This window comes from Epinephelus moara, chromosome 6 (genome assembly GCF_006386435.1).
Source record: "Epinephelus moara isolate mb chromosome 6, YSFRI_EMoa_1.0, whole genome shotgun sequence".
Classification (NCBI taxonomy): Eukaryota; Metazoa; Chordata; class Actinopteri; order Perciformes; family Serranidae; genus Epinephelus; species Epinephelus moara.
The window spans coordinates 13,218,278-13,245,086 of record NC_065511.1 but is presented as its reverse complement, the minus strand read 5'-3'; the positions used below and the strand labels follow the sequence as shown (position 1 = coordinate 13,245,086).

Sequence of the window (26,809 nt, the reverse complement as noted above, 5' to 3'; positions counted from 1 at the left end):
AAAAGTGAGGCCAATACAAAAGTGCCTTAAACCTGCATTCTCTTTAAGGGACAGCAGGGGGCGACTTCAATGGTTGAAAAAAGAAGTCTGATCGTATACAAATCTAGCCTATGCGTTAATAACCCTACTTCTCACTTGATTCATTATCAAAGTAAACGTTTTTTTCTTGACGAGTCCCGCCTTATTGTGTTGTGATTGGCTAGTATTCATCATGTCGGCATGTCTAGGTTGGAGGTGGAAAGGGTTAGGTAAAAGAGGTTATTGTTATGGCTAGTAACAGTGAATCGAAGCACAGTAGGGCAGGACTTTACATGAAAAGCAGTGGGATCCACAATAATGACTCTGGCAATAAAGCAGAGTGTGCTTTGGGGCATGGCTACCTTGTGATTGAACAGTTGCTACCACAGCCAGCCCATTTTCATTCCCAATTTGTCAAATACTGCTGCTTTGTCAGTGATTTTGGTATCAGACACTGACACAAAATGGCACTTTTTGTGGAAATATTGTACACTATCGGGTGGCATCAGATTATAACTCTGAAAGGCGGCATCAGTTTGAACACCGCTAGTAACGATGTAACTTTTTTTTGGAAAAGGACCAATGCATCTAAAGTAGAATTTATACTATTGCACTGAATTGACACCGTACCTACAACGTAGGCTCTGTGTCAACATAGTCCTCAGTCCTCGTGGTCCCCAGTGAGACCCACCCCTCACTCCTCCACAGCTCCACCCTCTCGTCCAAATATGGTCATTTCTGGCTCCAAAAAAAACAAGATGGCGACTGATAAAATGCCAAACTAGGGGCTTCAAAACAGTAGTCCACTAACCAATGGGTGAATTTATTGCTCCATCCACTTCTTTCATACAGTCTTTGAATCACAGCTTGTTTGTGCTGACCCTAAATGGCAAAATAGTAAGCTTAGAAAATACAGATACACCAACATATTAGTTAGCCAAACTGAACAAATGTACACACTGTGTCTTAAATAAACTCCTCATTAGATATGTCTAACTGCAGGTAGCCTGCGTCAGTGTGATCATTTGTCTTCCATCTGTGATTTCTGGGAAAATAACATGAAAGCAGCACTGTGTGATATCAATAAGGGAGTAAGCTTGGCAATTTTTTTATTTTTATTTTTTATTACAAAAAGATTTATTTTTTATACAAGAGGACGTAAAATTATTAGTGACATTCATCTACAGTTTCCCTAAATTAGACATCAGAATGAGTGCTGGGTATAGAAACATGTACAGTACAGAAAGATTAGGGTGCATAGCAATAGGAGTCAAATCTGGCTATTATTGGCTTTTTACAGTACAGTAAAATTTTAACCTCCTCCAACATCAACACATTGAGGCCGAGAGTTCATCATGTAAAAACAGTTTTGACTTTTAAAAAATCATTTTTTGACAACTGCATAGACCAAATGCAATTGGGTACATAAGCTACTGTCTTGTGTGTAAGGTAGGTCTAGTAGAAACGTACACGTACAAATACAGCGACCTTACACTGCTGATAACGTATTAACTGCTCTATAATAGAACCAGAGCGAAAGCCAGGCACAGTGCAACACTGAACAGCCTCTGCAGTATTGATGGTGGAGCTGCAGTTGCTTCTCTCTTGGGAAAATGTATTTCAGTATTTCTTTGCAGAAACGATGCATATTGGTATCTTCAGGATTATCAGTAAACTTTGGAAGAAACAGATGTAGCGTCTTACATGTTTCTTTAACACCTTTGAAAGTAGAGTCATAAAATCAAAATGTTTGTGAGAATTTCTGAATGGATTGGAGGTTGAAGGAAAAAGAGCAGCGAGACAGAAATAAAGAAAATGAAAAATATACTGCTTTTGGTAGAAGAGGCTGGTAAAGGAAATCAAGCAAGAACTACAGTTAGACCAGACGTGTCACCTCCAGTGTATTCTCATGAAATATTAATTCTCTTACTCACGACAACTGCCAAATTTCCCACTTAGCAAAACAACCTATCTTCAGTAGTAGGACACAGAAAAAGTGCATTTTTATGAAAAGTATGTGCTAAACAAAACTTTCACAGGAAGTACACTGTTATAAAGGAAAACAACACGTCTACATTTTCACAGTAATGTTCCATAGAAATACGTACATCCAAAGGCAAAACCAATCCTGAGAAAATAATCTCTATAAATCAACAATGACCTGTCAGTGCATTGTTCACCACACCATCTCCAGTGTTTAAAACATCCTTACAATAAAGAACGATAAAAATACATAATCATTTGAAAACACGGCGTCAAAAAAAAAAGCTAAAAGACAAAAACAGTGTGGCCCTGCCAACAACGTCATCTTCATGGAATGAAATAAAATAATATCACAAAGCTGATGGACAGCGTACTGTACCCTTCACATACATATGATTTTGGTATATGTGTCTTTTTTTTGGATGCTAGTTGGGGCAGTCAGACAGTACAACACCTTTATATATCATGTACACACATGGTCTCACTGTATGTCACTTAAAATTCACATTACTGTCCATGACAAGAGTATTATAGTACTGTCTGACTTTGCTCATCTTTACAACTAAAAAAAGAATATGCTGGAACAAAAACTAAATCTGATTTAAGCAAGGCTCTGGCTATCATGCAATAAGCATCCATGCAGAACTTTTCAATTCCTACTTTCTACGCAATCAGATACTACTGTATGAAATGCAACTGGGGACAAATAAAATCTTTGCCTTGCATCTGGACTGACCTCCACACAGAGCACACATGATCTTCACACAGCTTTTTCAAAGTTAAAGACCCTTTACCATCACCTCTGGTGACCCTCTCTGTACTCTCAGTGTCTGCTTTCAGACGTGACTGATGCATTGTTTTTGGCCCCTCTATCGCGTTACTTCTTCTTATCACTCTGTTTCGAGGGCCCCAAGGCTGTGTTTGGGCTCCGCACTGCAGCACACACATGGTTCTCAGAGGCTGAGTTAATCATGTGGGTAACCTCTCAGCTTCGTCTAGACGGTGCACAGGAAGGAAAACAGAAAGGACGGGGTTAACTCACCAGTTCTCAAGTTCTTTTCATGTTTGTGTATCCAGTGAGAACTGTACTTCTGCAGGATGCATGACAAAGCAAATTTCATTAAAAATAATGATTAGCTGACCTGATGGTGAGGGAGAATTGTCATCTCCTGCTGTGGCAAACTGTAGATCAGAGCCCAAAGCAGCGATGGAGCTCCTGGGACGGATGCAGCGGTCACCTGAGAAACTTCTGCGGAGTAATGCCTGAAAGATGACATGTTAGACTATTTAAATTAAAATATTTCAATAGCATTTTTTAACTGTTAATGGAAAGTTGCCACATGCAGCATTTTTATTTTATTCAAAAGCACATTCAAGAAAACTCCATTTTGCAAACTGTATTTTGCGTAGTCAAGCTAACAAGAAGATGAAACTTTGCAGTGACAAGAATAGAAGTGGACGATGTGTCTTATTTGTAAATTAGAAGAGGTAAATGTATGTAAAGATGGTTAATTAAAGACAATGTGAAAAATGTAAATATAGCACATTTGCCTCACCTCGGGATAGTTTATTGTGTTAATGGTAAAAACCACAGTGTCTTAAAACTGGTGTAGCCATGATATGTTGGTATTAAATTAGCACATGTAGCCTCTAAATAATTTACAAGATAACAGGATACAGCTTGTGTCTTGCCTTGCGTGTCATGGGGCTGGTGGGGGCGGAGGCACTGCTGTAGAGGCTGAGGCTCGAGTTGGACCTGCTGACAGTCAAACCCTTAGAAGTGCTTCCTGCAGGAGACAAGTACTTCTCCTTGATCTTCAGGTTGGTCCTGCCTTTCACTGTTGGTGACACAGCAGGAGAATTTAACAGAATACTGTATAAACATGGTTTAATGTATAGCAGCCACTCCTCCTATAGCAGCCAGCAGGCTCTGTAAACATAAATAATTGAAGCAAGACTGTCGATATCAATATGTATAAAAACTTCTTCAAATGTAGGCAATACTCACAGAAAACATACTAGAATATCAAAACTTTACCAGCAATAGATTTTAAGTGGAACACACACGTTTGAGCAGTTTTAATAGATGCATGGTAGCCTGACACTGCCAGATCTATTTAAAAATGAAAATTAGTCTGGAACCTCTCAGTCCATTTCTGATTTCTAAGGGGCATTATCAAAAGGTTATCAACATGTGATGTAGCGCGGAAAATACACTTTCCTTCTCAAGGAAAGCTTTAAGTGCAGTTGATTCTTTATATTGTCCACTTCACAGCCTTACAGCCTCAGCACAGTGACAGTATATATATATGTTTTTTTATATTTAACATCTTAAGTACTAGTGTTAATCACTGTAACATAATGCACATTCTATTTGATTTTATTTTAATGCACATTTTAATTTCTATTATATCTTTTTGCTTTATATTTACATACTTCTATTTGATACTCTTATTCTTAATTCTCACAATACTCTATTCTTTACATCGGAGCAACTGTAATGAATTCTGATTCTGATTAAGTTTGTTTAAAACCAATGCAACAGCAGCTTCCGCAGAAAGTTCCACATCAGCTGTAGCCATCTTGGTTGTTTTTTAATTGCCTCAACAGCGCTCCTGTTTATGGTCTTCTTCCCAAATATTAAATCATTGCCCCATACTAGATAAACAGTTGTAATTGGCCTGACATGTGTCAGGCTGCTGGAAATCTGTCAAACTGGAGGGAGACCAGACGCATCTGCCAGAGCAAATAAAACACGAGCCGGCAGATTTGTCTGGTTCCTGGCAAGATGCATGCATGCTTGATCATTTAAAAATGCTACATGTTCATATATAATATTTGACATTAGTTACAAATATACTGTCAGATAGCATGACACCAAATATGTGTTTAGGTTATCTGTTGTATGTATGGATCCAAGCAGCATGTATCACATTTAGTCCCACCAGACACTGAAGACTTTACAGCACATAACATTAATTAAAAGGTGTTTTGTCAAGAAAATATGATAAGATAGATATGAAGATATGATAAGGCGGATATGATTGGCAGTCAGGAGCAGTGTACTGACCTCTGCAGGGGTCATTCTTTACCAGGAACTCATCTAGAGCAGTCCAGCCTCCCCCCACCCTGACCATCAACGTGCTGCGCAGGATACGGACCATCCGCAACTGTTGGGAATCTCCAAACTGCAGCAAAGAGACAAAACACAAATTGCAAGTTATACTTTTTAAAGAACTTGTTACATTTTGCAAGAAATGACAGATGCTTCTCTAGGACCAGGAAATGTAACCAGTATCACTTCCTGTGTGGGCCAATGGAAATCAGACGTTAAAATATAATTCAGAAGCTGCTATAATATGGTTAATAGAGATTTACTTTTCTTAAAACGAATCCAGTATGGTGTTGATGGAAAATTTTATAAAGCCATAAAGTCATTATATCAGGCTCCTATAGCGTATGTCCAAGTGAATGACTCGACTACAGGTTGGTTCCCAACAACATACTGAGTGAAGCAGGGAGATGGACTATGCCACAGGGAGATGGACTATGCCACAGGGAGATGGACTATGCCACTCTTTTTGCCATATTTGTAAATGATTTAGCCCTAGAGATTAAAGACTCTGGACTAGGTGTAACTCTGGACGATGTTGTTTTGGGTTGTTTACTTTATGCGGATGATTTAATTCTTCTGGCAGAGTCAGGAGACACCTTACAGAAGATGTTGAATGTTGTTCATCTCTGGTGCTCTAAATGGAGGCTTGTGTTCAACCAGACTAAAACCCAGATTATGCACTTCAGAAAAAAGGGTACTGCAAGATCCCCACAGAACTTTTTACTGGGTGATATGCCTTTGGAATTTACTGATTCTTATAGATACCTGGGCTTTACTTTGGATGAATTCATGTCTTATGATGTGGGGATTGGAATACTTGCAGACTCTGGGGGAAGAGCTGTAGGGTCAATAATTAGTAAAATGAAATTCTGTAAAGATATTGGTTACTCCACATTCTTGCAGCTTTATGAAGCTTGTGTATGTCCAATTCTCATTTATGCAGCTGGAGTATGGGGTAACAAGGATGCTAAAAAAGTAAATTCTATTCAGAACAGAGCCATAAGATGTTTCCTCGGGGTACATACATTTGCCCCCAGTCTTGCAATACAGGGAGATATGGGGTGGGAGCCTATGGAAATTAAACAAAAGGGAGAAATGATACGGCTGTGGAATCGCTTTATTAATATGCCAGAGAGTAGATTAACAAAAAGGGTTTTCAACTGGGATAAGGCTCACAGTCACCCCTGGACAAAGGAAATTCTTTGTATTTTTAGGGAGGCTGACCTTGCGTACATTTTTCATAACATGCTCTGTTGTAACGTCAATATGTTGAAACAAAAGTTAATTCTCCAGTATAAAGAGAAATGGTTAAATCACATATGGCTAAAGCCCAAGCTTAGATCATATGTTCAAATGAAGCAGAGTTTTGGCCCTGAACCCTACGTTACTTCCTTTCTAACCAGAAGCCAGAGGTCACTGTGTGCTCAGCTGAGAGCTGGTATCCTACCCCTCGCTATTGAAGTGGGGCGGTTCACTGCGGTACCTGAAGACAATAGGATATGTAATGTCTGTGATCTGAAAGAGGTTGAAAATGAATTTCATTTTATGTTTTATTGTTCACAGTATGAGGACTTAAGGGTTCCCTTGTTTGATGAAATGCAAAAACAAAAAGCTGATTTATTTTGGGCGGATGATGGTCAGAAGTTGGAGTGGTTATTTAAGACTGAGGTTTTTAAGACTGCTAATTTTATTTTCAAAGCCTGGAATAGAAGGCAATCCTTGCTCTTTAAGTGAGATATATCAATGGATTAGATTAAGGTTCACTGTCCTAATCATGAGGACTGTTGTGTTTACATTCTACTATTGTACATCTGTATTATTGTACATTTGTTTTGTATCTTGGTTGTTTCCAACTTGTATGTTTGAGCATTGTTTCTGTTTTTGAGATAAAGTGTCTTATAAGCCCATAAGGGCTGGGCTTCTTTGAAGCATGACACTTAAATAAAGAAATCAAATCAAATCAAAAAATATGTTTTAAAACTGTCCATAAAAATGACTCACCCTGTATCTGTTGGCACTTATTTGCTCCACTTGGAACCTCTTGGGACAGTTACACTGCGACACCTGCCGACTCACCTAAAGACAGTGAGATAATCTCTCAGTAAGTATAACAGTGAGTGTCCTCTAATAAATCAATCTGCATTTGTGCGTTTTCTTGTGCGCACACTGTTCACACCTCTTCGTTGATTTGATCTGCATCCAGTGTTCTCCTGTAGGGATCTCTGCTGGGGTGAAGCGCGCTCACAAACTCATAGTAGTCAATAAAGCCGTCACTGTTCAAGTCAAAGATGTTTGCTACTGCGTTCATCTCCAGAGAGTTGGTGGGAAATTCTACAGCAGAGAGATGTAAACCCGAGAGGATTTAAAACTGTGTAATTACACAGATGCAGCATAGCATTTTAAACAACAGTTAATACAGGAAACAATGGGGATAGTCATATAGAAATCTGCCTGAGTAAAAGGAATCATTGATCATTTCAAATGCACTTGTCTTGTCATTTTTGAAGCTGTCTTCTGACACTGAACACAGGGCACTTACTGGAAGCAAGGACATAATCAACAAACTCCTTCTGGCTGATGCGTCCATCCTGGTCCCTGTCAATGCTGCGGAACACGTCTAAGATCCGTGATTTCAAATGACTAATCCATTGCATGTAACGCTTTCGCCAAATATTGAAGTCGAAGTTTGCAAATTCTTCCATCTGAATAAAATAAATAACATCTATGTTAGTTATTAATGCTGGGTAAACTGAACACAAATGACTTTTACCACAATATATTGGCCAGCTTTGTTTTTAACATTTCAGAAAGTACAGTAACCTCTTTGAGTGTTTGCTGTTGTTGCTCCAGACGGTTTTGTCTCGCCACAGCCAGGAGCCAAAGTTTCTGCCACTCTTTGACCAGCTGACTGAGCTCTGGGGTCTGGGGGTCAAGGTGCTCCAGGGGAACAGGTACAGCAGGCTGCAGCTTCAGAGTGCTCCTCCTCTCTGGAAGGAGAAACAACAACATGTGAGTCCTGGAATCAGCTCAGGCAACTCATTTCATTAACAGTAAGTAAAATCGTCATCAAGTTGTCAATTGTAATAATGCTGTTTTCATGGTGTCTTACTTGTGAGTGGCCGTTTGCTGGGGGAAACTTGCTGTTTAGAAATGCTCTTGTGTTTGCAGGACTTTGTCGCATGTTCAACTTCTGGAAACTTTTTATTCAACTCCTCCATGAATACCTGCAGGAAAGAATGATCAGTGATGACATGGTACAGCAAAGATGCTCCTTTACGTTCTTAAAGTTCTGTAACCTGTGGCTAAAAAGGCAGAGCGGGTCGTCCACTAATCAGAAGACAAGTGGTTCGATCCCCGGCTCTTCCAGTCTACATGTCGAAGTATCCTTGAACAAGATACTGAACCTCGAATTGCTCTCGATGGCTGTTCCATCAGTGTGTGAGTGTGTTTATAGCTCTGTAGCAGGTGGCACCTTGTTCGGTAGCCTCGGCCACCAGTGTGTGAATGTTTGTGTGATTGGGTGAATGTGACTCAAAGTGTAAAAAGCAATTTGAGTGGTTAAAAGACTAATATGGCACGATACAAGTGCAGTCCATTTCACAAGGGTAAAGTATGCTATAACTACATTGTAGGATAAAAAAACGAAACAAATCTCTGTAAAATAATTTTGCTATTTTGGTTAAATAGTTCCCAAGTTGCTATTTGAATTCCTCAGACCACATATTTTGATGCCAAATAATAAAGCAATATTTTCAGTGACATAGTAGGTAGTTTATAGAACAGAGAAACATTGTACTGTGTGCTGCTCGATCAATTCTTGGTTCTCCTCTGTGGACTCAGGCAGAGGCTCCTGCTCTCTGAGGTTGAGGGCTTCCTCTGCTGACGAGATCCAGTCCAGCAGCCTCCGGACTTCCTCTCTCTCTGCCTCCAGTGCTGCCAAGCTGGCCTGGATCTTCTGGCCCTGCTGCTGAGCCCAGGTTTGAACCTGACTCAGGAAACAAGTAGAGGGAGGAAATTACATTTGTTCCATTCAGATGCTCTCAAATGTTGTCACTGTTTTACATTTTAGAATGCCAAAGGTATTGAAACAGTGTCTCGACCCCCTGTAAAAACATTTTCATTTATCATGGATTTCAAAGGCTAAACAAATATAATCTATTACTTATAACGCAGGCATGAGAGTGCTCACCTCCTCATAGCGGGTCTTGGTGACACTGATCCAAGATTTTAGGGTGATTATAGAGTCTGGGTGACAAGAGGACAGGATCTCCTCACCCAGACACTGAATGTTCTGTAACTCCACAGCCTGAGTCTGCAAGGCATCCATTGATTCCTTTAGAGGGGGAGAAAAAAAATACATTCAGCTTCTTATGCAGTAAAACATTGCAATAGAATTTAAAATAGAATTGATTCCTTTTTTTTTCTCCAAATATTTTGTGGCAGCAGGATACCAACTACTGGTCAGAGTATCCATCCATCAACAGGTTGAATGAGTTCAAGCATGAGAGCGTGTAAATATCCACCCTGTCTAACTACCTACTACAATACTGGATCCTTATCAGGTATTCTGCAGCTGACCCAGAGCCTTGACCTCCCCTGAAGCACAATGTATTTCCCTGCAGGAAGTGATAAAGTATCACGTTATACTGACCTCGTGTTGATTGCGGAAAGCAAGCAAACCGTCCTCCTCCTCTGGTATCACCCCATATTTCAGTATCCTCTCTGCCTCTGTGAGGCGCTCCATGAAGGAGTGGACAAGGCCGTCAAACTTTTCAGCCTAATGAAAACAAAGGGAAAGGTTAAGATAAGAGAGGGGGTTACTTATCAACTGTTTATGGTCAGATATCAGCCAGTCAACTAGAATTTTACATGTGGGTGTCTCTTAAAATGAGACTTGAAGTTTGTTTGACTTTTCCAGCCTAACAACATTCTGAGTGGAACACAACAGCAGCTTTAGGGTGCATGCAAACACCATATGCAATCATATCACATAAACTCATGTCCAAAGTATCCCAGCTTACTCTGTGCAGCAAATCAGTCATTTCCAATACACAAGGAATGGGAACAAAATTCTGGTCGCGTATAGACTGAAAGCTCATTTATCGCCCACTATTATTATTATATGTGAGAAGTACCTGCTGAAGCGCAGCCTCCAGTCTGTCTTGCTTGCTGACGGATAGTTTGCACACAGCCTCCCAGCGGCCCTCCAGCTCGTCCATCTGCTCCTGCAGCCAGTGAGCATCAGCTGTGCTACTCCTGGTCAGATCCCTCACGGAGCGTTTCAGGGTCCTGATGCATCCGGCTCGCTTCCCTAACTCTTTTTGGAAGGCCTGAGAGAAAGAACATTTGCTAAGAAACTGCAATTTCGCTACAAGACAGCAATAAGAAGAAACTGGTGCAACATATGCCATGAGAGGACAGACATAATAGCAAATTATATCAAGAAATAATTACCAGATTACCAGTATAATCACTGCCAACAAATAATGTAATGTAATAATGTAATTATCTGTTTACAGCAGTTAAACAAAGCATTATTATTACGTACAAATATTAGCATGAATCCTGATTTTATTGTAAATATGATGTATATGCTATAGCTTTAAACTGAACTGTACTTATGCCAGTGTGTTCAGCATTGCTTATTACTGAGGCCACATATTAAAATGCATTATAGGCACTGTACCTTGTGTTTGTCGATTAGGTTGTTGACCATGTCTTTGTCTCCACCAACAGGAACGTCCTCAGCTAGCTGGGGCTCCGCTCTGTACAGCCAGTCATTCAGTGCCTGGAGAGCATCCGTAAATCTACCTGAGAACAGCAGTGCTTCCTCCAGCTTGTGTTGTCTGAGAGAAACAAACCACAAGGCACATCTTCAAGATCAGCCCTTTTTAAATACACGACAGAAATCTGACTGTGTCCCTGTCAACTGTAGTACAGTTTCATACCTCTCCATAGACTTGCCACTGATGGTGTCCCACGTGTCTTTGAGTTCAGCCAGTAGATTTTCCAGGTGCTGTCTATCATGGCCGGTTTGAGCTCTTTCATGAAGGCTGCGTCCATTCTTCAGCGTAGCTTCGTACATGGGCCTCTTTGACCTCAGCAGTTTCTGGAACTCCTAATTATAAAGTAATAGATCAGTGAAGGAATTCATAAACATATAGCATAAGTTGAATTCACTGTGAGGCCTACTGCACCTTCTGTTCAGTCAGCTGTTGTTTAATCTCCTCGTGGGACACAGCGATCTCTTTATGTGTGTCTAACGTCTGCTCTACCTCGGTCATCCAGTCCACCAGTAGGCGCCATGATTCACTGAACTGAAATTTGAGGAAAAAGATAAATATGTTAAAGTTCCTCTGAGTGGCACAAGTCACACATAAAGTGCATAGTTTGAGAAAGGTGGAAATGGCCATCCATTTATATTGGATTCAATATAATGTCATACCTGTTTGGCATTCTTCTTGACCTCCTCCAGCGTCCTGCCTCTTTCTGAAACACGCTGCTGTAGCTTTTTGTGGCGATCCTGGACGGTCATGATTAGGTTATGAATGACGTCACAGTCTTCCTTCCTGCTCAGTTCTATTAGCCTGCGTGCTGTGTTCTCCACTGTGGTCTTCTTCTCCCCGTAACCGTTCAGCTCATTCACCAGTGTCTGTACAAATAAAAGTATTTTATGAGGCAAAAATGAATACTTCCAAACATGTACAGTATATAACTCTGGATCTGAGGCAGACATAGAAAGACTACAGCCTGTGTAAAAAGACTCACTCTGTGCTCCTGCAGTTGAGTACAAACTTTGTCCAGAACAAAACTGGGAGCAGGAAGAAGCCCGACAGCCTCTTCACACTTGCTCATCTTCGTGAGAAGTTCCTGGATGTTACTGTGAAACTCCTTGGCCAGACTCAGTCCTTCTGTTAGCCTTGCCTGTGGGAGCAATATGACAATCAGATTTAATCCTGCACTAAATTAATGAAAAATCTACAGGATGACACATGAAAAGTTAAGTAACCTTTCGCTCCTGGATTTTGTTGTAAACAGACGCCCATTTCTGCTCAAGGATAGATAAGCTGTGCTCTGTGCTCGATCCCCGCACAACGTTGCTGCTCTCCAGCATCCTGTGGATGGCGTTCTTCACATCTGTGTAGCTGTGGAGCTTTGACTCCATTTCATTGCACAACTCCTTTTAAAGTTTATAGAGAGGAAGTATATGTTTAATGGGTTACAATATTCTTATTTATTGCATGTCTCTTTATTTTAAAAGTCTGGTTAGTCTTACCAAGTGTGCATTGAGCCTTTCACTGGCTGAGTCCGGCATACCCCACATGGTTTTGGAGGAGGAGAGTCTCAGGTCTGTGTTCTCCAGCCACTGCAGGAGATCCTGAATCTCCATGGTAACATCTTGCACCTGCAGAAAAAAACCCCAACAGAATGAATGCAGCGTCTTCGATGGTGATGTGGCCGTCAGTTCACTACAACGTTAGTTATGGAAAAGTTTCATCATGTAATATCATAATAATAACCTTTGTTTTATATTTTATCTATACATAATTGGAGCAACAGTTGCCAACTGCTAACCATGATTTAATAATAGATATGTTTTAAATTCCTTTATGACAATAAAAGCACCAGTGCCTCTACACATTTTTATGTAAGCCTTTACAATGACCACAAGAGGGCGCCATGATAAACTGCTAATGATATAAAATGCAACAGTGCTGAGGAAATCCTTACATATAGTCCAACAATATACTATATATAGGTAATTTTTTACTATCCTGTTTTGTGACTGTTGCAAATTAACAGATCTGTTTTTCTCTCTTCACCTGACTCAGTCTGTTCTCCAGCTCCAGCTGCCTGCGTTCAGTCTCACAGCGGACAAACTCCCAGCTGTCATTGAGTTGCTCCAGCCGAGACTGTAAACCATGTGGACTGTCCCCGGACCCGACCTCCAGCAGCCCCCTGCCTGCCTTGTTCAGGGACTCCATCGTACGAACATGGGACATGACATCATTTCGCAAGACCTTGGAGAAGAAGAAGCATAAGAGGAAAAGTGTGATTTAAATGCATTGTTTGGAGGTGTTAGGAGCTAAGTGTTTTCTGGTCTGAGCTGTGTTGGCCAAGAGATGATTTTAGCAGTGTGCCGTGTTGATAAGTATGAATAAACAGAGGTAACACATGGTAGAAACCTTGGTGAACACTTTAAGGAGACAGAAGTCTGTTATTCATCCAAGGCAAAGTGTTATCTAGCAGATAAACCCACAGCTCTATAAGAAGGTTACAGGACTCATTGTTTACAAAGTCTAAAGGAACTTTATTACACTTAGTACATATCATCGTATTTAGGCCACCACCAACCTTGTGTTTGGCCAGCTCTATTTCACAGGCCTGCAGGTCGATGCTGATTGGCCGGCTGCCCTGCAGTTGTTCAGCAGTCCGGGACAGCCATGTGTGCAGCTCATCCAATGTGTTTTGGAACTGACCCAGACCCAGCAGAGCACACTCCAGCTGATGCTGGTGGCAGCACAGGAACAAATGTTAAATATTAGACTTTTGTTGAGGCAACATCACATTTTAATCAATAACATAGGGACATTGTGCACTTAGTGGATGATAGTGCTAATATTAGTATTACATAATTTCTTATGTTCTTACCTGTCTGTTGACAGTCTCTGACTCCAAGCTGTCCCAGCGCTGTCTGAAATCACACAGCGGTGAGACGGAGCCCGGACGCTCAGAGCCTGGAGACAGGCGGCACACAAAGCGATGGTTCAGGCTTTCTATCTCTATTTTCTTCTGGTAAAGTTCTCGCTTGAATTCCTGAGGGAAACAACAAAGACAGAATATATGTTTGGAAATTAACTTTCATCGTGACTGATATGTTTTCTGATATAATAAAATACAACACACATAGCCTAAAACACTGTCTCTGTATAATATGAAACCAACATACAGAAAAACTTTTATCATTGATGGTTACAGGTGTACATCAACCTCACCTTAAGATCACACAGCTGCTCTTTTACTGACTCCAGGTCAGTTCCAACCATGAACTCTTCAGTAGACCTCAGCTCAGCCGACTTCAACCACTCAAAAAGACCCTATAAGCAGAACATTAACAGAGTGTGCATTAACGAACAATAAAAAACACACTGTATAATCACTCAGCTGTTGTTTCACTCAGCCCTTATTGCCATGTTGTGCGATTTTAACAGGGAATAAATTATATTACAAGCAGCCAAACATGTCACTTTGTTGGCATATGCAGCTGGATACATTCCGCATAGTTTTATTTTCATACTGTCTTGCACAGTTTGCCATTAAACGCATTTGCCTTTGGCAGAGGACCACACAGTCCGTCTGTCAATCGAAAATAAGAAGCTGCAGGGAGTCAGTGTCTGAACTTTGCAACAGAACAAAAGACTAGCTTTGTCTCTGGCAGGGTGCCATAACACTGCTTGAGTCAGACAGTATGGCCCAAGTGTCCTGTTTGATATGGTTATGATTCTATGATGTAAGTATACACTGTATATAAACACACACCTGCATGGTGTCTTGATAATGTAGTGCCATCTGCAAGGACTCCTCCAGCTTTTTGTGACATTCATTCCACAGTTTGCTCAAGTTGTTCCATGTGCAGTAAAGCTTTAAGACGGCAAACAAGGTTTCAAGTTAGTCAACACAACATGATGAGTCCAAAATGATTTTATTTCAATGTATTTCTCACTTCATCCAGGCTCTTTGTGACATCTGGTTTGTCTGTATCCCCACATGCTGACATCAGATCCATTCCCAAAACACCAAGGGTGTCCAGATCTCCCTGTAAACTGTCAATATCCTCCCTGAGAGTCTATAAAAATAAAAGACAGAAAAGGTTATACAGTGATATTTATATAACCATGTAGGTTTCTTACACATGATTCCTTTAGAAGCCTCCAGACGAACCTGCATGGTTTCAAGGCTCTGGCGGATTGTTTCGGAATCTGTTCGACTGGCGTTGAGATCCAAAACCGCCTGCTGAGCATCACTGAGAGCAGCCGTGACATCGCTGACATCGCTCCAGAACTTCAAGGCAAGATCCAAGAGTTTGAGCAGCCAGCTTTCCCTCTCTTGGGCCTGAGTATGTGTCTCATCCCACAGCTGGGACAGACTGGACACTCGCTCCTGGATTGCTGAAATCACAAGGATATAGCAGGGATATTGCTTAGAACTGGCTCTTTTCCTACAGCAGCAGTGCTACTTGTTGCCCAGTGTTTATCAGGACAGCATCATATCTGAATAGAAGATGATTACCTGTGCCAACAGATCCATCACCAGCTGCCTGCGTGTTAGCCAGCAGTTCGTCTGCCTGTGTTTTGACACTGCCGAGGCCCAGCTCCAGCTTAGACAGCTCAGCCAGGGTGTGTTTGTTGTCCTGCAGCTGCTCCTGGATCCTTGGGGTGAGGCCTTGAAGGGAGGTGGGAGTCTGCATGCGATTGCATAGGCGACCAAGGCTCTCTCTGATAAGGCTCATCCTCTCATTCAGCTAGATACAAGGAAAGATACAAAGTGTATCTGTGATATGCTGCCAAGTGTAGTGCTATTATGAAACATTTTCTGCATTATCCCAGCAGCCTTACCTGTGTGAATCGAGGCAATGATTCTTCCAGTAGATTAGCAGTCTCTCTGACCCGGTCTCTGATGGCTCTGTGGTGCTCCTCGGCCTCTGTAGCCTTTCGACAGAACTCATCCCCCTGAACAGGGTTTAGCTCTGACAAGCGTTTTGCCAGGGAGCATAAGCGTGCAATTAGGGGTCTGTGTTCTGCTATAGACTCCCTCAGACCCTGAGCAGAGGAGAGATAAAAGAAAAGTTTAATAACAATGTGGAGAGCAGACATTTCTTTCAGAGAGAACATGACATAATCTAATCCCTAAAATGTATAGAGGAAGGTAAAATACAAACATACACATTGTCTCTTGAAAAGTAAGCCTATCAGGAAGTAGATAACGTCAGTGAACTGTACTTGAATAGAACAGCTCATTCACCCAGGAGAAAATGGGGGCTGACTGAAGTATAAAAGGACTTCTTTGTTGATCTGGACAAAAAAGGTATGATAAAAAAAAAAAAGCTGGCACTGTAATGTGGAGAGGCAGGTTTCTTGTACCTGTAAGAGGTCCTGTTGTTCCCGAAATGCCTCGTAGCTAATTGTGCTCAGGGAGAGCTGGCCAATTAGGGTTTGAGTTTCTTCAAGCCAGGGCGAAACCTCAGCGAAGCCCTCGGAGAACTGGAGAAGAAGCGACTGAGCGTGCTCAAGCTGCAGGACCACATGGGAATTGGTGGCTGAGGTGGTGTTGCATTGTTCCTGTAGGGCCTCTAGTGGGGTCTGCATGGGGACGTGACAGTAAAATAAATACAAATGTAAACACCTTAAAAGTACATTTGTTTACAATATCAGTAAATTTGTCGCATGAAATGAAGTGTAGAGAATACCTGCAAATTGCCTGTGTCGCCTTCATCACTGTATGTCAGTAAGATTTCTGCAATCTTCACCATCTTTTCAATGTTGAACCTGTGTTGAAGAATCTCTACGGCCAAAATCTATTCAGGGAATAACACATCAAATTAAATTCACCTGATAAACACCATTTAAATTAATATCTGATACTTCACATCTTTGTACATTAGAAATGACAGACACATAATCATGTAGTGTTTTTTTATTAAAAGTGAGACAGTATTAATTTAGTTCATTAGTTAGTCAGTTTTATTTGTGTAGTCTCCTGACCTTCTGCTCATAGAGTTGTTCTGCTATGAGCTCGGGATCCAGATGAATGGTTTTCAGCTTCTCAAGACTCAGCGCTGTGTCTCTGAACCAAGCCACCTCCTTCACCACCGCCTGTTCCAGCTGATACAAAATATACTGCATGTTAGCATAGCTTTAATAACATATAAAATATATCACAACAGTGTATAAAAAATATCATAATTGAGACATAATACTATTATGTTTGAAATCTAACACCACTTGGCAACACACTAGCAATGATATAAATCTGGGTTATAATTAAAATTTAAAGCCAATAATATGATGGGTACATGAATGATGGTTTTATGTTCACATAAAGTTCTTGAACATTAATGACTTAATGAACCTTGAGAAGTATAAGTTTGTACAAATGATTACAGTTAAACAGTATTACAGCAGTTACACAGTCACAACTGAATGAAAACTATGTAAAGAATACAAAAAATAAATAAATAAAATAGGCCATATGAAAGGAACTGAAGAATAACATTGATATGCTTTTTAAAATTAAGACAAAAACATTTAAAAAATACTTAAATATATGAGCCAGGGTATATAGACATATCAAAATATAAAAGCAATAAAACAATGCTTGAAAATGTCCTTGAAAATGAAACATATGTCACCACATAAGTAATAGCCTTAAAGGTATTTTATGAAGCATAAACCCAATGTAAAAATTTGTATTTGCATTAGTAGGCCTGTAACATCAGGGCAATAACTAGTGCCCAAGTATAAGTTTCGCCTTCTCAGACATTGTTCACCTATTAAAGCAGGAGAAGCCCAGGTGTAACTAATCACCCTAACCACGGCTCCATCCCTATATTAACATGATTAATGACACCTGTGCTTTTCCTGCAATGACATTAAAACATCAGCCATGCAGGCATCATGGAGGTCCATTAAGTTAGAAAGATGTATGGCTGTATGTATTTATGTCCACATAGCTAAATGCAATTGAGATAAATCAACCGGTTGGAGCTTTTAACGTTAGCTCTAAGTAACTCGTTAACGCTCACTTGAACAGCAAGCTAGGTATGTAGTTGTATTAGCATTTAGCATTAATTTTATCTAAATCTACCAAAGCACTTTGCTTTGCCTTTGTTAAATTGTTGTGTACTTATTGTGAGTTAGGTAACGTTAGCTAGCTACAGAAGCAAAAAAGTGACTTTATTTAGGTTAAAAAGCTGACACATTTGAAGTTAACAAGCTAACATTACTTTGTAACACTGGTACTGAAATGTAGCCTAATGTTAGCTTACACAAATGTGTGTACTATTCAGAAGTGTAAAGTCAGAAAAAAAGTAATTATCATAAAGTTAGACTCAGTTAATTGTAACGTGACGTACAGTAATCTGGCAAAACTTCGAGAAGGCTTCAGCTACTTTCCATTGAAAATAATTCACGTTAGCAACACTGCTAGAGCATCTGACTGGTTCACTTTAGGATTGAGCGGGAACCTTACCCTCTGTCTCTCAGCTGCACATAGTACTGCATCTCCAGCATGTGTCTGTGCTCCTGCTGCCCCCAGGAGCTCCCTCTCGATGCGGCCCAGCCACAGGTGGAGGTCCTCCTGGCTAGAGGTACAGCGACTGGAGGCCTCCAGGGCCTGCTCCAGCCTCTGCAGCACATCCAGACTGCTCAGACTCAACACAGAGCAACGGATCCGCAGAGCATCCATCTTCTCCTGCACCTGCTGGGCTTCCTCCTCTGAAATAAAGGACAGATCACAAACACTGGGCACATCAGCATGAGGTAAAACCAATATATTTGTGCAGACACTGGCAATATCCAAAAAAATATGTAAGAGAATATTTTTAGGGATTGACAGGGTTTTATTTACAGGGATAAATATTGTAGTATTGATCCGCAGAATTGACCTGTTACAATCACAGATATCTGATGGAAGTTTATCTGGATAAGTTACACTGTTTTGAAACTTTTATCAGATTTCACATGACATCAAATGCACAAGCATGTATTAATATTATTATCTATACATTTAAACATTTTAAAATATTAAGATTGGTATTTAAAACTAATATTAATGCCTATTAGTTTTTACCTTTTGTGGCAAACATTACCTGAAATTGCCTCCATCAGATCGTGTCCTGACTTTTGTATTTTCCCTAGCTCAGCAGTTTTGACTTGAATCTCCTCCACAACAGCCTAAAAAAAGGTAAAAGCATGCCAGAGTTATAATTCTCTACTCAAACAGCACAATGCATATTTACTGTACTGCACATGCAGTTGAACCATATGTGGTAGATTTCGAACCTTGGCCCTGTCTGTGGCCTCTGACAGATGCAGCATCACTCTCTCTGCATTGCGTAGTTCAGCGAGGGTCTGTTCCACAGATATGAGCCATTGCTGCAAGCTGTCTACTCCTTCCTGGAAGAGCTGGGCCCTGGGGAGAATGAGCTCCAGACTTGCCCTCCTACCACCAACAAAAATGTCCACTGATTGTTACCATTGGTGAGTAAGATTTGCATCATGCAGTGAGCCTTGCCAAAAGAAAGTGTGATATTGCGAGTAAAGGGAGCTGACCTTTGCTCTGCCTGTAGCTGTAAGGCCTCCCATTTCTGTTTGAGAGTGGAGAGCTTGATCTTTTCCTGCTCCCCCTCCTCTCCTGGGTGGGCCTCGACAAGCCGAGGGCCCTCCAACATCATGGAGTCCATGCTGCGCCTTCGGTCTGTTAGGAGGCGCTGCAGGAGCTGTGAAAGAACAGGTAAAGCCATACTTAATGAAATCAAGAAAGGTTTACTATTGATGAAGTGACTATTGAATTTAATCGAAACATTTTTGCCATTACTACAGAAAATGTCTACCTTATATTTGAGATTTAAATGGACAGTTCACCCAAAAATCAAAAATACAATTTTTCCCCCTACCTGTGGTGCTAATTTTGTTAGGAATTTGTTAATTTTTTTTGGTGTGAGATGCCAATTGTTGGTGATATCGGCCATAGAGGTGTCTGCCTTCTCTCAAATTTAATGGAACTGGATGGCACTAAAACTCAACAGCAATCTTTTTCCAGAAATCATGACCCAGTTACTCAACATAATCCACAGACCTTGTTGTGAACAGTTTCACGTAGGAACTATTTTCTATTTTCTTTCTGCCGGACTACACCTGCCAACCGAATCACCACGCAGAGGGAAGAGTGCATCTGCTCATGGATGAGAGGATGAGGCTTGTGACAGCATGAAATGTAAACATTAATGGCGTCCTCCTCAGCTGTGTTGTAACGTTAGCTAGCTCAGTGATACGTTTGGTTCATATAGTTTGATAAAAAGAAACTGGGTCATGATTTCTCATGCATTTTTTGTAGTGCATTTTTGGTGCTTTGAGCACCACAGGCTGATTGCTATCAAATTCCATTATAGTTGAGAGATGGCATCTGTGCAGCGTATATCTCCAACACTCTGCAACTTACATTAAAACAATCTCGACTAATAAATAGCACTACAGGTAAGAGGAAAAACGTGTATTTCTGACTTTGGGATGGCCTGTCCCTTTACTTTCAGAGACATAACATTGCTTGCAGTAAGAATTAACATTTATCAAAGCCCCATTCTTGTTAATTCTGCCTTTAGGTCAGCGTGGAGAAAAGCCCTGTCTCGTGTGTCAAGCTCACATTGTCAAGAGCCAGGCAGGTTTCACCTCATCCAGAGAGCTCACAATGGGTGTGATTACAGCTGAAAGGTGAGAGACTTCCCTTCTTTTTTTCATACCCCCAGGAAATACTCACAAAGACTTACTGAAGCTCATTGTGGCTATGAACGCCACCCATTCACTGCTGAATAGAACTGAATTTATATTGTATTTTCCGTGACCCCAGCACACCTTTCTATAGGTAAACCTTTGAGGTGTACTCCCACTACTATAGCCCTTCAAATATGTTTTTTGGAACATGAAATGAGGTGATGTGAAGTTGGTGATAACAAACCTTTTGTTCTTGGAGCTGTGCTTTCACAACTTTGACCTCTGACGATGGGGGTTTCTGATTGGCTGTGAGCTCCTCTATCTCACAGACCCATGTGAGCAAAGCGTCCAGGTTTTGAAGAAATGTGTCAGAATCTGTTGACACATCCCTCAGTGCCAAGGCAGATCTTGGTCCCTTGAGAAAGACCATAACAAAAAAATCGATGAAGTATCAATTAATGAAAACACTGTAGGATAATTACTCCAGGTAATACATGGCTAGTTTTACTGTAACAACACAAGGAGAAAAGAGTTAAAGGTAAAAACATACCCTCCATCTATCCAGGCTGGAATCCTGGTCTGAGCTTGAGTGTCCATCACTTTGGAGCTGCAAAATAAAGACAGTCCACATGTTGTTTCAATTCATAAAGTCACTGCTTTCCTGCCACGGTGTTATAGAAACAAAACACTGATTTTAAAGAACGAGTATAGGTGAGAAATTGAAGTTCAGATGACAGGAATGAAGGATGAAATGGAGGACAGATGAGATTTGTTGTGTTGTTTGTAGAAAGTTGGTGTTTTTATCAACCTCAGCGAGTTCCGCAGCGACACCGTTCAGGACTTTTACAGTTCTGGTGACTATGGGGTCCCCTCCTTTATCTCCATGTGGATACTCTGTCACTTCCACGATTTCAGTTACGATCGTCTCCGTCACCTCCGTCACCTCTGTAACCTCACGTGATGCCAGAGTCTTCCAGGACCAGGGGCTACCCTCTCTGGAGTCTCTCCTCTGGAAGCTGGCCCTCCTCTCTGCAGCGCTCTTGTCCGGGTGAGCCAAGGGCGATCTGGCAAACTCCGGAGGCACTGTTCTCCTTGTTAGTGTCCCATTTCTGGATGTTTTTATCGGAGAAGGGCTGCCGTGCCACACATTATCCAAAGTACTGGTGCTCCTGATTGTGGAGGCAGGAGAGCTGCGGAGGGGTTTGTCCGAAATGGGAGTATGAGCCCCCTCCTCCCTCTTATGATCAATTTCCTGTGCCTCCTTGTCTTTCTGCACCTCTCCTTCCTTGTTTGCATCCTCTCTTGCTTTGTCTTTGACAACCACTTCTGGTTTAGCCTCCCCATGTTGCTCAGGGGGCTGCCACTCTCTTCTTCGTTGGTAGCACTCCTTCAAGAAGTCCTCGTCTGACCTCACATGCTTGGACTTCTGGCCCAGGCAGCTGGGCCGGCTGATGAGGTTTCCCATAGTCCTTCAGCCCAGAGGCTAGTGAGGTAATAGGTGAGGTAAGGCCCCTCGGCCATGCATGCGGAAGATCCTTCAGCTACCTAAAATAAGACAAGGGGGCTCTGGGTCATCATGCAATGAACAAGTGTGTAAATCAACAAAAAAATACCAATGATATTCTTTCTTAAAATCACGACTTCCCTGCTTTACAGTCACTAAATACTGCTTGCCACAGCTTACATTTTCAGAAAACTGCCATGAGACAAAATGAACCCAATCTATCGCATCCTTTATTTGCTAAATTTCTGTGCCAACATTGCCCTTTTCTTGGCACTGAAAGACCAGAGGGAACCACAGCAGAGATACTTGGCCTGGATGTTCGCTTTCCCTTTGTCTTCCTTTAGACCACATACACACATGCTCCCCATCCATCTCACATCACCAACCGAAATATTCTGGGCTTAGAAATCAATGTGACAGGCTTGTCGAGGATCCCACTGTTTAGCCTGGCACGCAGAACCATGGGCAAAGAGCCAGCTCTTTCTCTAACACAGCCTGGACCAGTCCTGGGAAACCCGTTAAGGATCTGATCAAATATGACAGCCATAAAAACGCAGACATCGCCTCATTTCTCAGGGGTGAAAACAAGAGGAGGTGGGGTAGGAACACAGAGTGGTATGAGGGCAGTGGGGGGTAGGTAGGAAAACAACAGCGATCAACAGTATACCAGTATCGTGTGCACTGTAAAATCATGGTGTTTTTATGGCAAAAAGCAAAACTACATGCTTTGCTATCATGATCAACGAGTGGGGCTGGTAGGATACAGGATGTTTCTCTCACTACACATTACTGAATGCCAATTTCAAATCCAACCATGAAATCGTCAACATCTTTTTTGGCTAAAATTAGTATGATACTGAAAAGACTCATTGCCAGTGACAATATCAAACTGTGCCAGCCTGTCTGCTTCCCCCTCAGCTCAGTGCCTTCATTGTTTTGACAGAAGGGTTAAAGGTGAATGTAATTATCTTGGTCTAGAGGAGCTGAGGTGAGCCCATCAGGAGATCACAGGGAGGGTTCCTGTTGAGGCTGGGTCCTCCCTCTGAGGAGGGGTTGGACTAGTTCATTTACAATTAAACAGGTCACCTCAGGTCATGCCTGGTGACTAAAGACCTGTGGGGGGCCAATGTGGGTCAACAACAGGAAAATTGGGATGTTGGGTCCTCGAGCTACTGAGAAGGATTTTCCTTCTGGTTTAATAAAGCAGAAGAGGCAGATTTGCAGTGCTGTATGAGCGCAGTTAGATGCTTTAGTCAAGATTATGCTGAATATGCAGCTGTCTTATCTTTGCCAGAGGTTAGACACAAAGACAGTCGGCAGCCAGGGAGAACTTCACATTGTGCTACTGTCAATATCCACCTCATATTTGAAGGAAATCTCATGCGTGTGTCTCCCAAACTAGTTAAAATGAAGATTTATCACGGCTTTTAACGAAATGAGAATCTAAAAATGACCTACTTTAATATGATGGCTCCATGTGCATTAGGCCAGTAATTACCAACATCATGTATGTCTCTGCTGAGCAGATGATGTAGTCAGTGGATCCACAGGGGAGTACACAGTCAGATCAGAGAGTGGTGCCCAGACAAAGCCTCAGCCTCAAGATCAATGATTACCCAGTTAGCTCAGATCACTGCCCAGCGGTCTCCTGAGGAGGGCAGAGAGAGTGTCTGTGGCTGTGTTCATATGGGTTAACAATTCAAGAGAGAGGGTGTGCCGGGTCTGGTTACTGCAGCGCATGTGTGGTCGTTTGCTAAATTACACAGTTGCCACTACAGTGATCTCATAGCAAATGCATGTGAGGATATGCTGAGTAGTCTCATTAGAGCACACATGACACACTACCAGGAATATGTTATAAAAAATAAATATGCAAACTTATTGTTTTGTTATGTCTACTTAACTGGGCCACTCAGACGCTGATATACAACATATTTTTGGGGCATTTTGATCGTTTTGTAGTCCCAAAATAAGAATACCATGACATGACCTACATTATTCTACAGTCAAAGCAAATCGGCGAAACCCTCTCAAAATGCCTCAAGCCTGTATCTGATATACACCTCACACTTACTAGCATAATGATACTAACCAGAGAGCCAGGGAACCAGAGAACCTCTCCACCATTTAACTCATATTGCGAATGACCTACCCATCCCATTACTTAACCTATTTTAAAATGGGGCCTTAATTCAGACCAGCCCTTTCTCTGCTCTCAACAGTGATTTATGATACATGACTGCAGTCCATTTCCTGATGAATTTGATTACGACCACAGTCTAGCGACTTCTTCATGCAATCGAAATATGAAAAAAAATCTTTATATTATTGTTTACAAATACTGTGGTTTCACATTTCATGTTTAGTTCTTATCTAAATCTCAAAATGGGAGACACGTGTATGTATTCAGATGTTTCGAGAAAAGCCTCACTTATCAGAATACTATGAAAAAAAATCTAATGTTCGTCCTACATATTGCATCAATTTAACAATTTGCATCATACAAGAAGCATCCTGTGAGTGGGTTTGTAATTAGCAGCAAAACAATAATCATCAATCACAACAGTAGAGCGCCATAATGTTGTGTCACTGCTGTGTGTCTGCCTCGGTTAAGGGTGGTCCTGAAGTAGTAATCATGGTAGTGGTCCCTAATCAAGGATGGCAGCTGCTCATTCACCCATGAGACTCATAACATTTTAGGGTGGATATTGTACAAGGTCACACGTTCGCCTCAAAGACAGCCTTCAGAACATGCAACACAAAGCTACTGTAATCTAAAGTCAACATGGCTTTGGTAAAATGAATAGTTACTAAACATGGCCATGCCTACTGAGGTGCGTTAAATGTTGATCAGAATTCTGAATCCTTTCAAGTTATCCAAGCAGCTAAAAGACAGTTTTCAAAGAGCAAACTGTTGAACTAAATAAAATATACTTACATCAGAATGACCCATTCACACTGATGTTGTCTCTACTGGAATATTTTATTGCCTGCTGCCCTTGTATTTTTCATTTGGTTAGAGTAAATGAAGAAACAACTCCGTCACTGTCACATGGCTCCCTCAATCGCAAAGTCCAGAACCAAACTCTCTCTGAGCCAAACCTACGTTACTGGCAGTTTTGGCGGTTTGAAGCTTACGTGAACCACACTTACCCAGAAGCACAGTTGAGCCAAACAGCATGAGTAAAGGAATCCAGCCAGTCCTCAATCACCATTCAGAAAAGAGAGAAAGGGAAAAAAAAATCCAGCTTTGTTTGAGCATCCTTTGAACGGCCTCCCAGCTCCACCATCCCAAACATGAACGCTCCTCACACACACATACATTCTCCCTCCAACGCACACTCAATCAAGTCCACTCATTCACACATGCCCACATACAAACACACTTTCTAAACACACTCACACATGTCCTGATAACTCATGCTTTTCCGTTGCCCACAGTCACAGGCAAACAATGTCCTCCTTTCCCCTCACAGTGCACCCCTCCCCTCCCCTCACTTCACTTCTCCTCCCACCAGCTCTGCTCCTCTCCCTTTCTTCTTTGTTGTGGGAGCTGTGATAGAGGAATTCCTTCCTTGTTAACGCCGCCGATGGGATAGTGCACCCAGATGGAGACAATGTATTCCAACGGCTCAGTTGAACTCCCACAGTTCCCAGCCAAGAGCAGTTTTCACATGGAGGTCAGATTGAGCCGGTTCCATATAACGGCAAGGCGGTGGCATTCTCACCAGCGCTGCTGCTGCTGCTCAGGTTGCTCCTGTACCAGGCGGCAAGGCGGCAAAGTGCCCCCTTTACCTACCCCAAGCTTCTTTTTTTTTTTTCTCTCACTCTCTCCCCCTTCTCATCCAACAAAGCCCCTCCTCTGGGTCTGACTGTGGCTCAGAAACTCCATGCTGCTTCTGCTTGAAAAATGGGATGGGTGGGGGGCAAAAAAAGGAGAGTTTTCTAAAGACCCCTGGGCCGCCCTCGGAACATTCACATGTTAAGTGACAGCTGCCTCAGTCCATTCCCTCTCTCGATGGCGAGGGAGAGAAGTGCAGCCTACAAAAGAAGGGACCCACACCCACCCTTGCTACCCACCCACTCACACATTCACCCCCAACCCCCTTGCAGTCCCCTCTCCCCCATTCAGAGTCAGTGCAGCAGTCTCCACAGCAGCAACAAAGACGACTAATTACTGTAAAACATCTCAGATTACTTTTCAACTCAGCTCCAGCCATTGCAACCCCGGCCCATAAACAAAGAGGCTGGAAGCAAACACACACACACACACAAAAATAGAGAGCAATGGGAAGATAATACGGAGTCTTTCCCTGCTTTTGGCTTGGGAAAGCAAAGGAAGGACCCCTATGGTGGAATTCTATCATGCCCCATTTCAATAAGTCACAATATTTGCCTTAGAAATGCAGAGCACCACGCATACTGTATGCAAACACCATGACAGCAACAGTTACTCACATTTTTTTGGTGTTTGAACCATGTGAACTTTTTCTGTTAAATATATGCCAGGTGTTTGTTTAGATATGTGACATGGATTAACACTAGTTTTAATACACCAGAAATATCTTCCTGGAAATTATGTCGTTTGAAGGTGCACCAAAACCCAGCAGAGGCGTGCATACAGGTGACTGTCTCACAAAGAGAGTTTATGCCCCAAATCCTGCCCTCTTTAGTCCTTTCCCTCTGTCTGTCTCCAGCCAA

General features: G+C 41.8%; 1 protein-coding gene across 2 annotated transcripts; it reads right to left on the bottom strand.

Annotated features, from left to right (window-relative positions):
• Positions 1–1,116: 1,116 nt before the first annotated feature.
• macf1b (microtubule actin crosslinking factor 1b) lies at positions 1,117–26,121 on the bottom strand. 2 transcript variants are annotated; one of them, XM_050047226.1, is made up of 40 exons: positions 25,262–26,121; positions 21,413–22,149; positions 21,155–21,211; positions 20,849–21,019; positions 19,447–19,613; positions 19,177–19,336; positions 18,984–19,068; positions 18,365–18,609; positions 16,879–16,998; positions 16,584–16,691; positions 16,258–16,476; positions 15,733–15,936; positions 15,407–15,638; positions 15,059–15,285; positions 14,841–14,963; positions 14,657–14,758; positions 14,113–14,214; positions 13,769–13,933; positions 13,472–13,627; positions 12,940–13,137; positions 12,393–12,521; positions 12,126–12,296; positions 11,885–12,040; positions 11,562–11,768; positions 11,314–11,433; positions 11,065–11,234; positions 10,803–10,962; positions 10,252–10,446; positions 9,768–9,893; positions 9,306–9,449; positions 8,913–9,101; positions 8,226–8,340; positions 7,937–8,103; positions 7,656–7,818; positions 7,293–7,447; positions 7,118–7,192; positions 5,072–5,189; positions 3,694–3,839; positions 3,144–3,264; positions 1,117–2,996 (listed from the first exon to the last, which is right to left on the bottom strand). In XM_050047226.1, exons 2-40 carry the CDS (start codon positions 22,067–22,069, stop codon positions 2,971–2,973), a joined length of 6,351 nt encoding a protein of 2,116 aa, XP_049903183.1. In that variant the 5' UTR covers positions 22,070–22,149; positions 25,262–26,121; the 3' UTR covers positions 1,117–2,970. The 2 variants fall into 2 exon arrangements, with proteins under 2 accessions (XP_049903183.1, XP_049903184.1); XM_050047227.1 differs by lacking the exon at positions 25,262–26,121 and adding an exon at positions 25,047–25,223.
• Between the last annotated feature and the right edge of the window lie 688 nt (positions 26,122–26,809).

Excerpts from the sequence above, each read along its gene's own strand:
- macf1b (XM_050047226.1), bottom strand. The coding sequence starts at position 22,069 with ATGGGAAACCTCATCAGCCGGCCCAGCTGCCTGGGCCAGAAGTCCAAG. Across the intron at positions 19,337-19,446 it reads CAGCTACAGGCAGAGCAAAG|GAGGGCAAGTCTGGAGCTCA; the intron begins GTCAGCTCCCTT and ends TGTTGGTGGTAG. Across the intron at positions 3,265-3,693 it reads CCAGCCCCATGACACGCAAG|GCATTACTCCGCAGAAGTTT; the intron begins GCAAGACACAAG and ends GTCATCTTTCAG.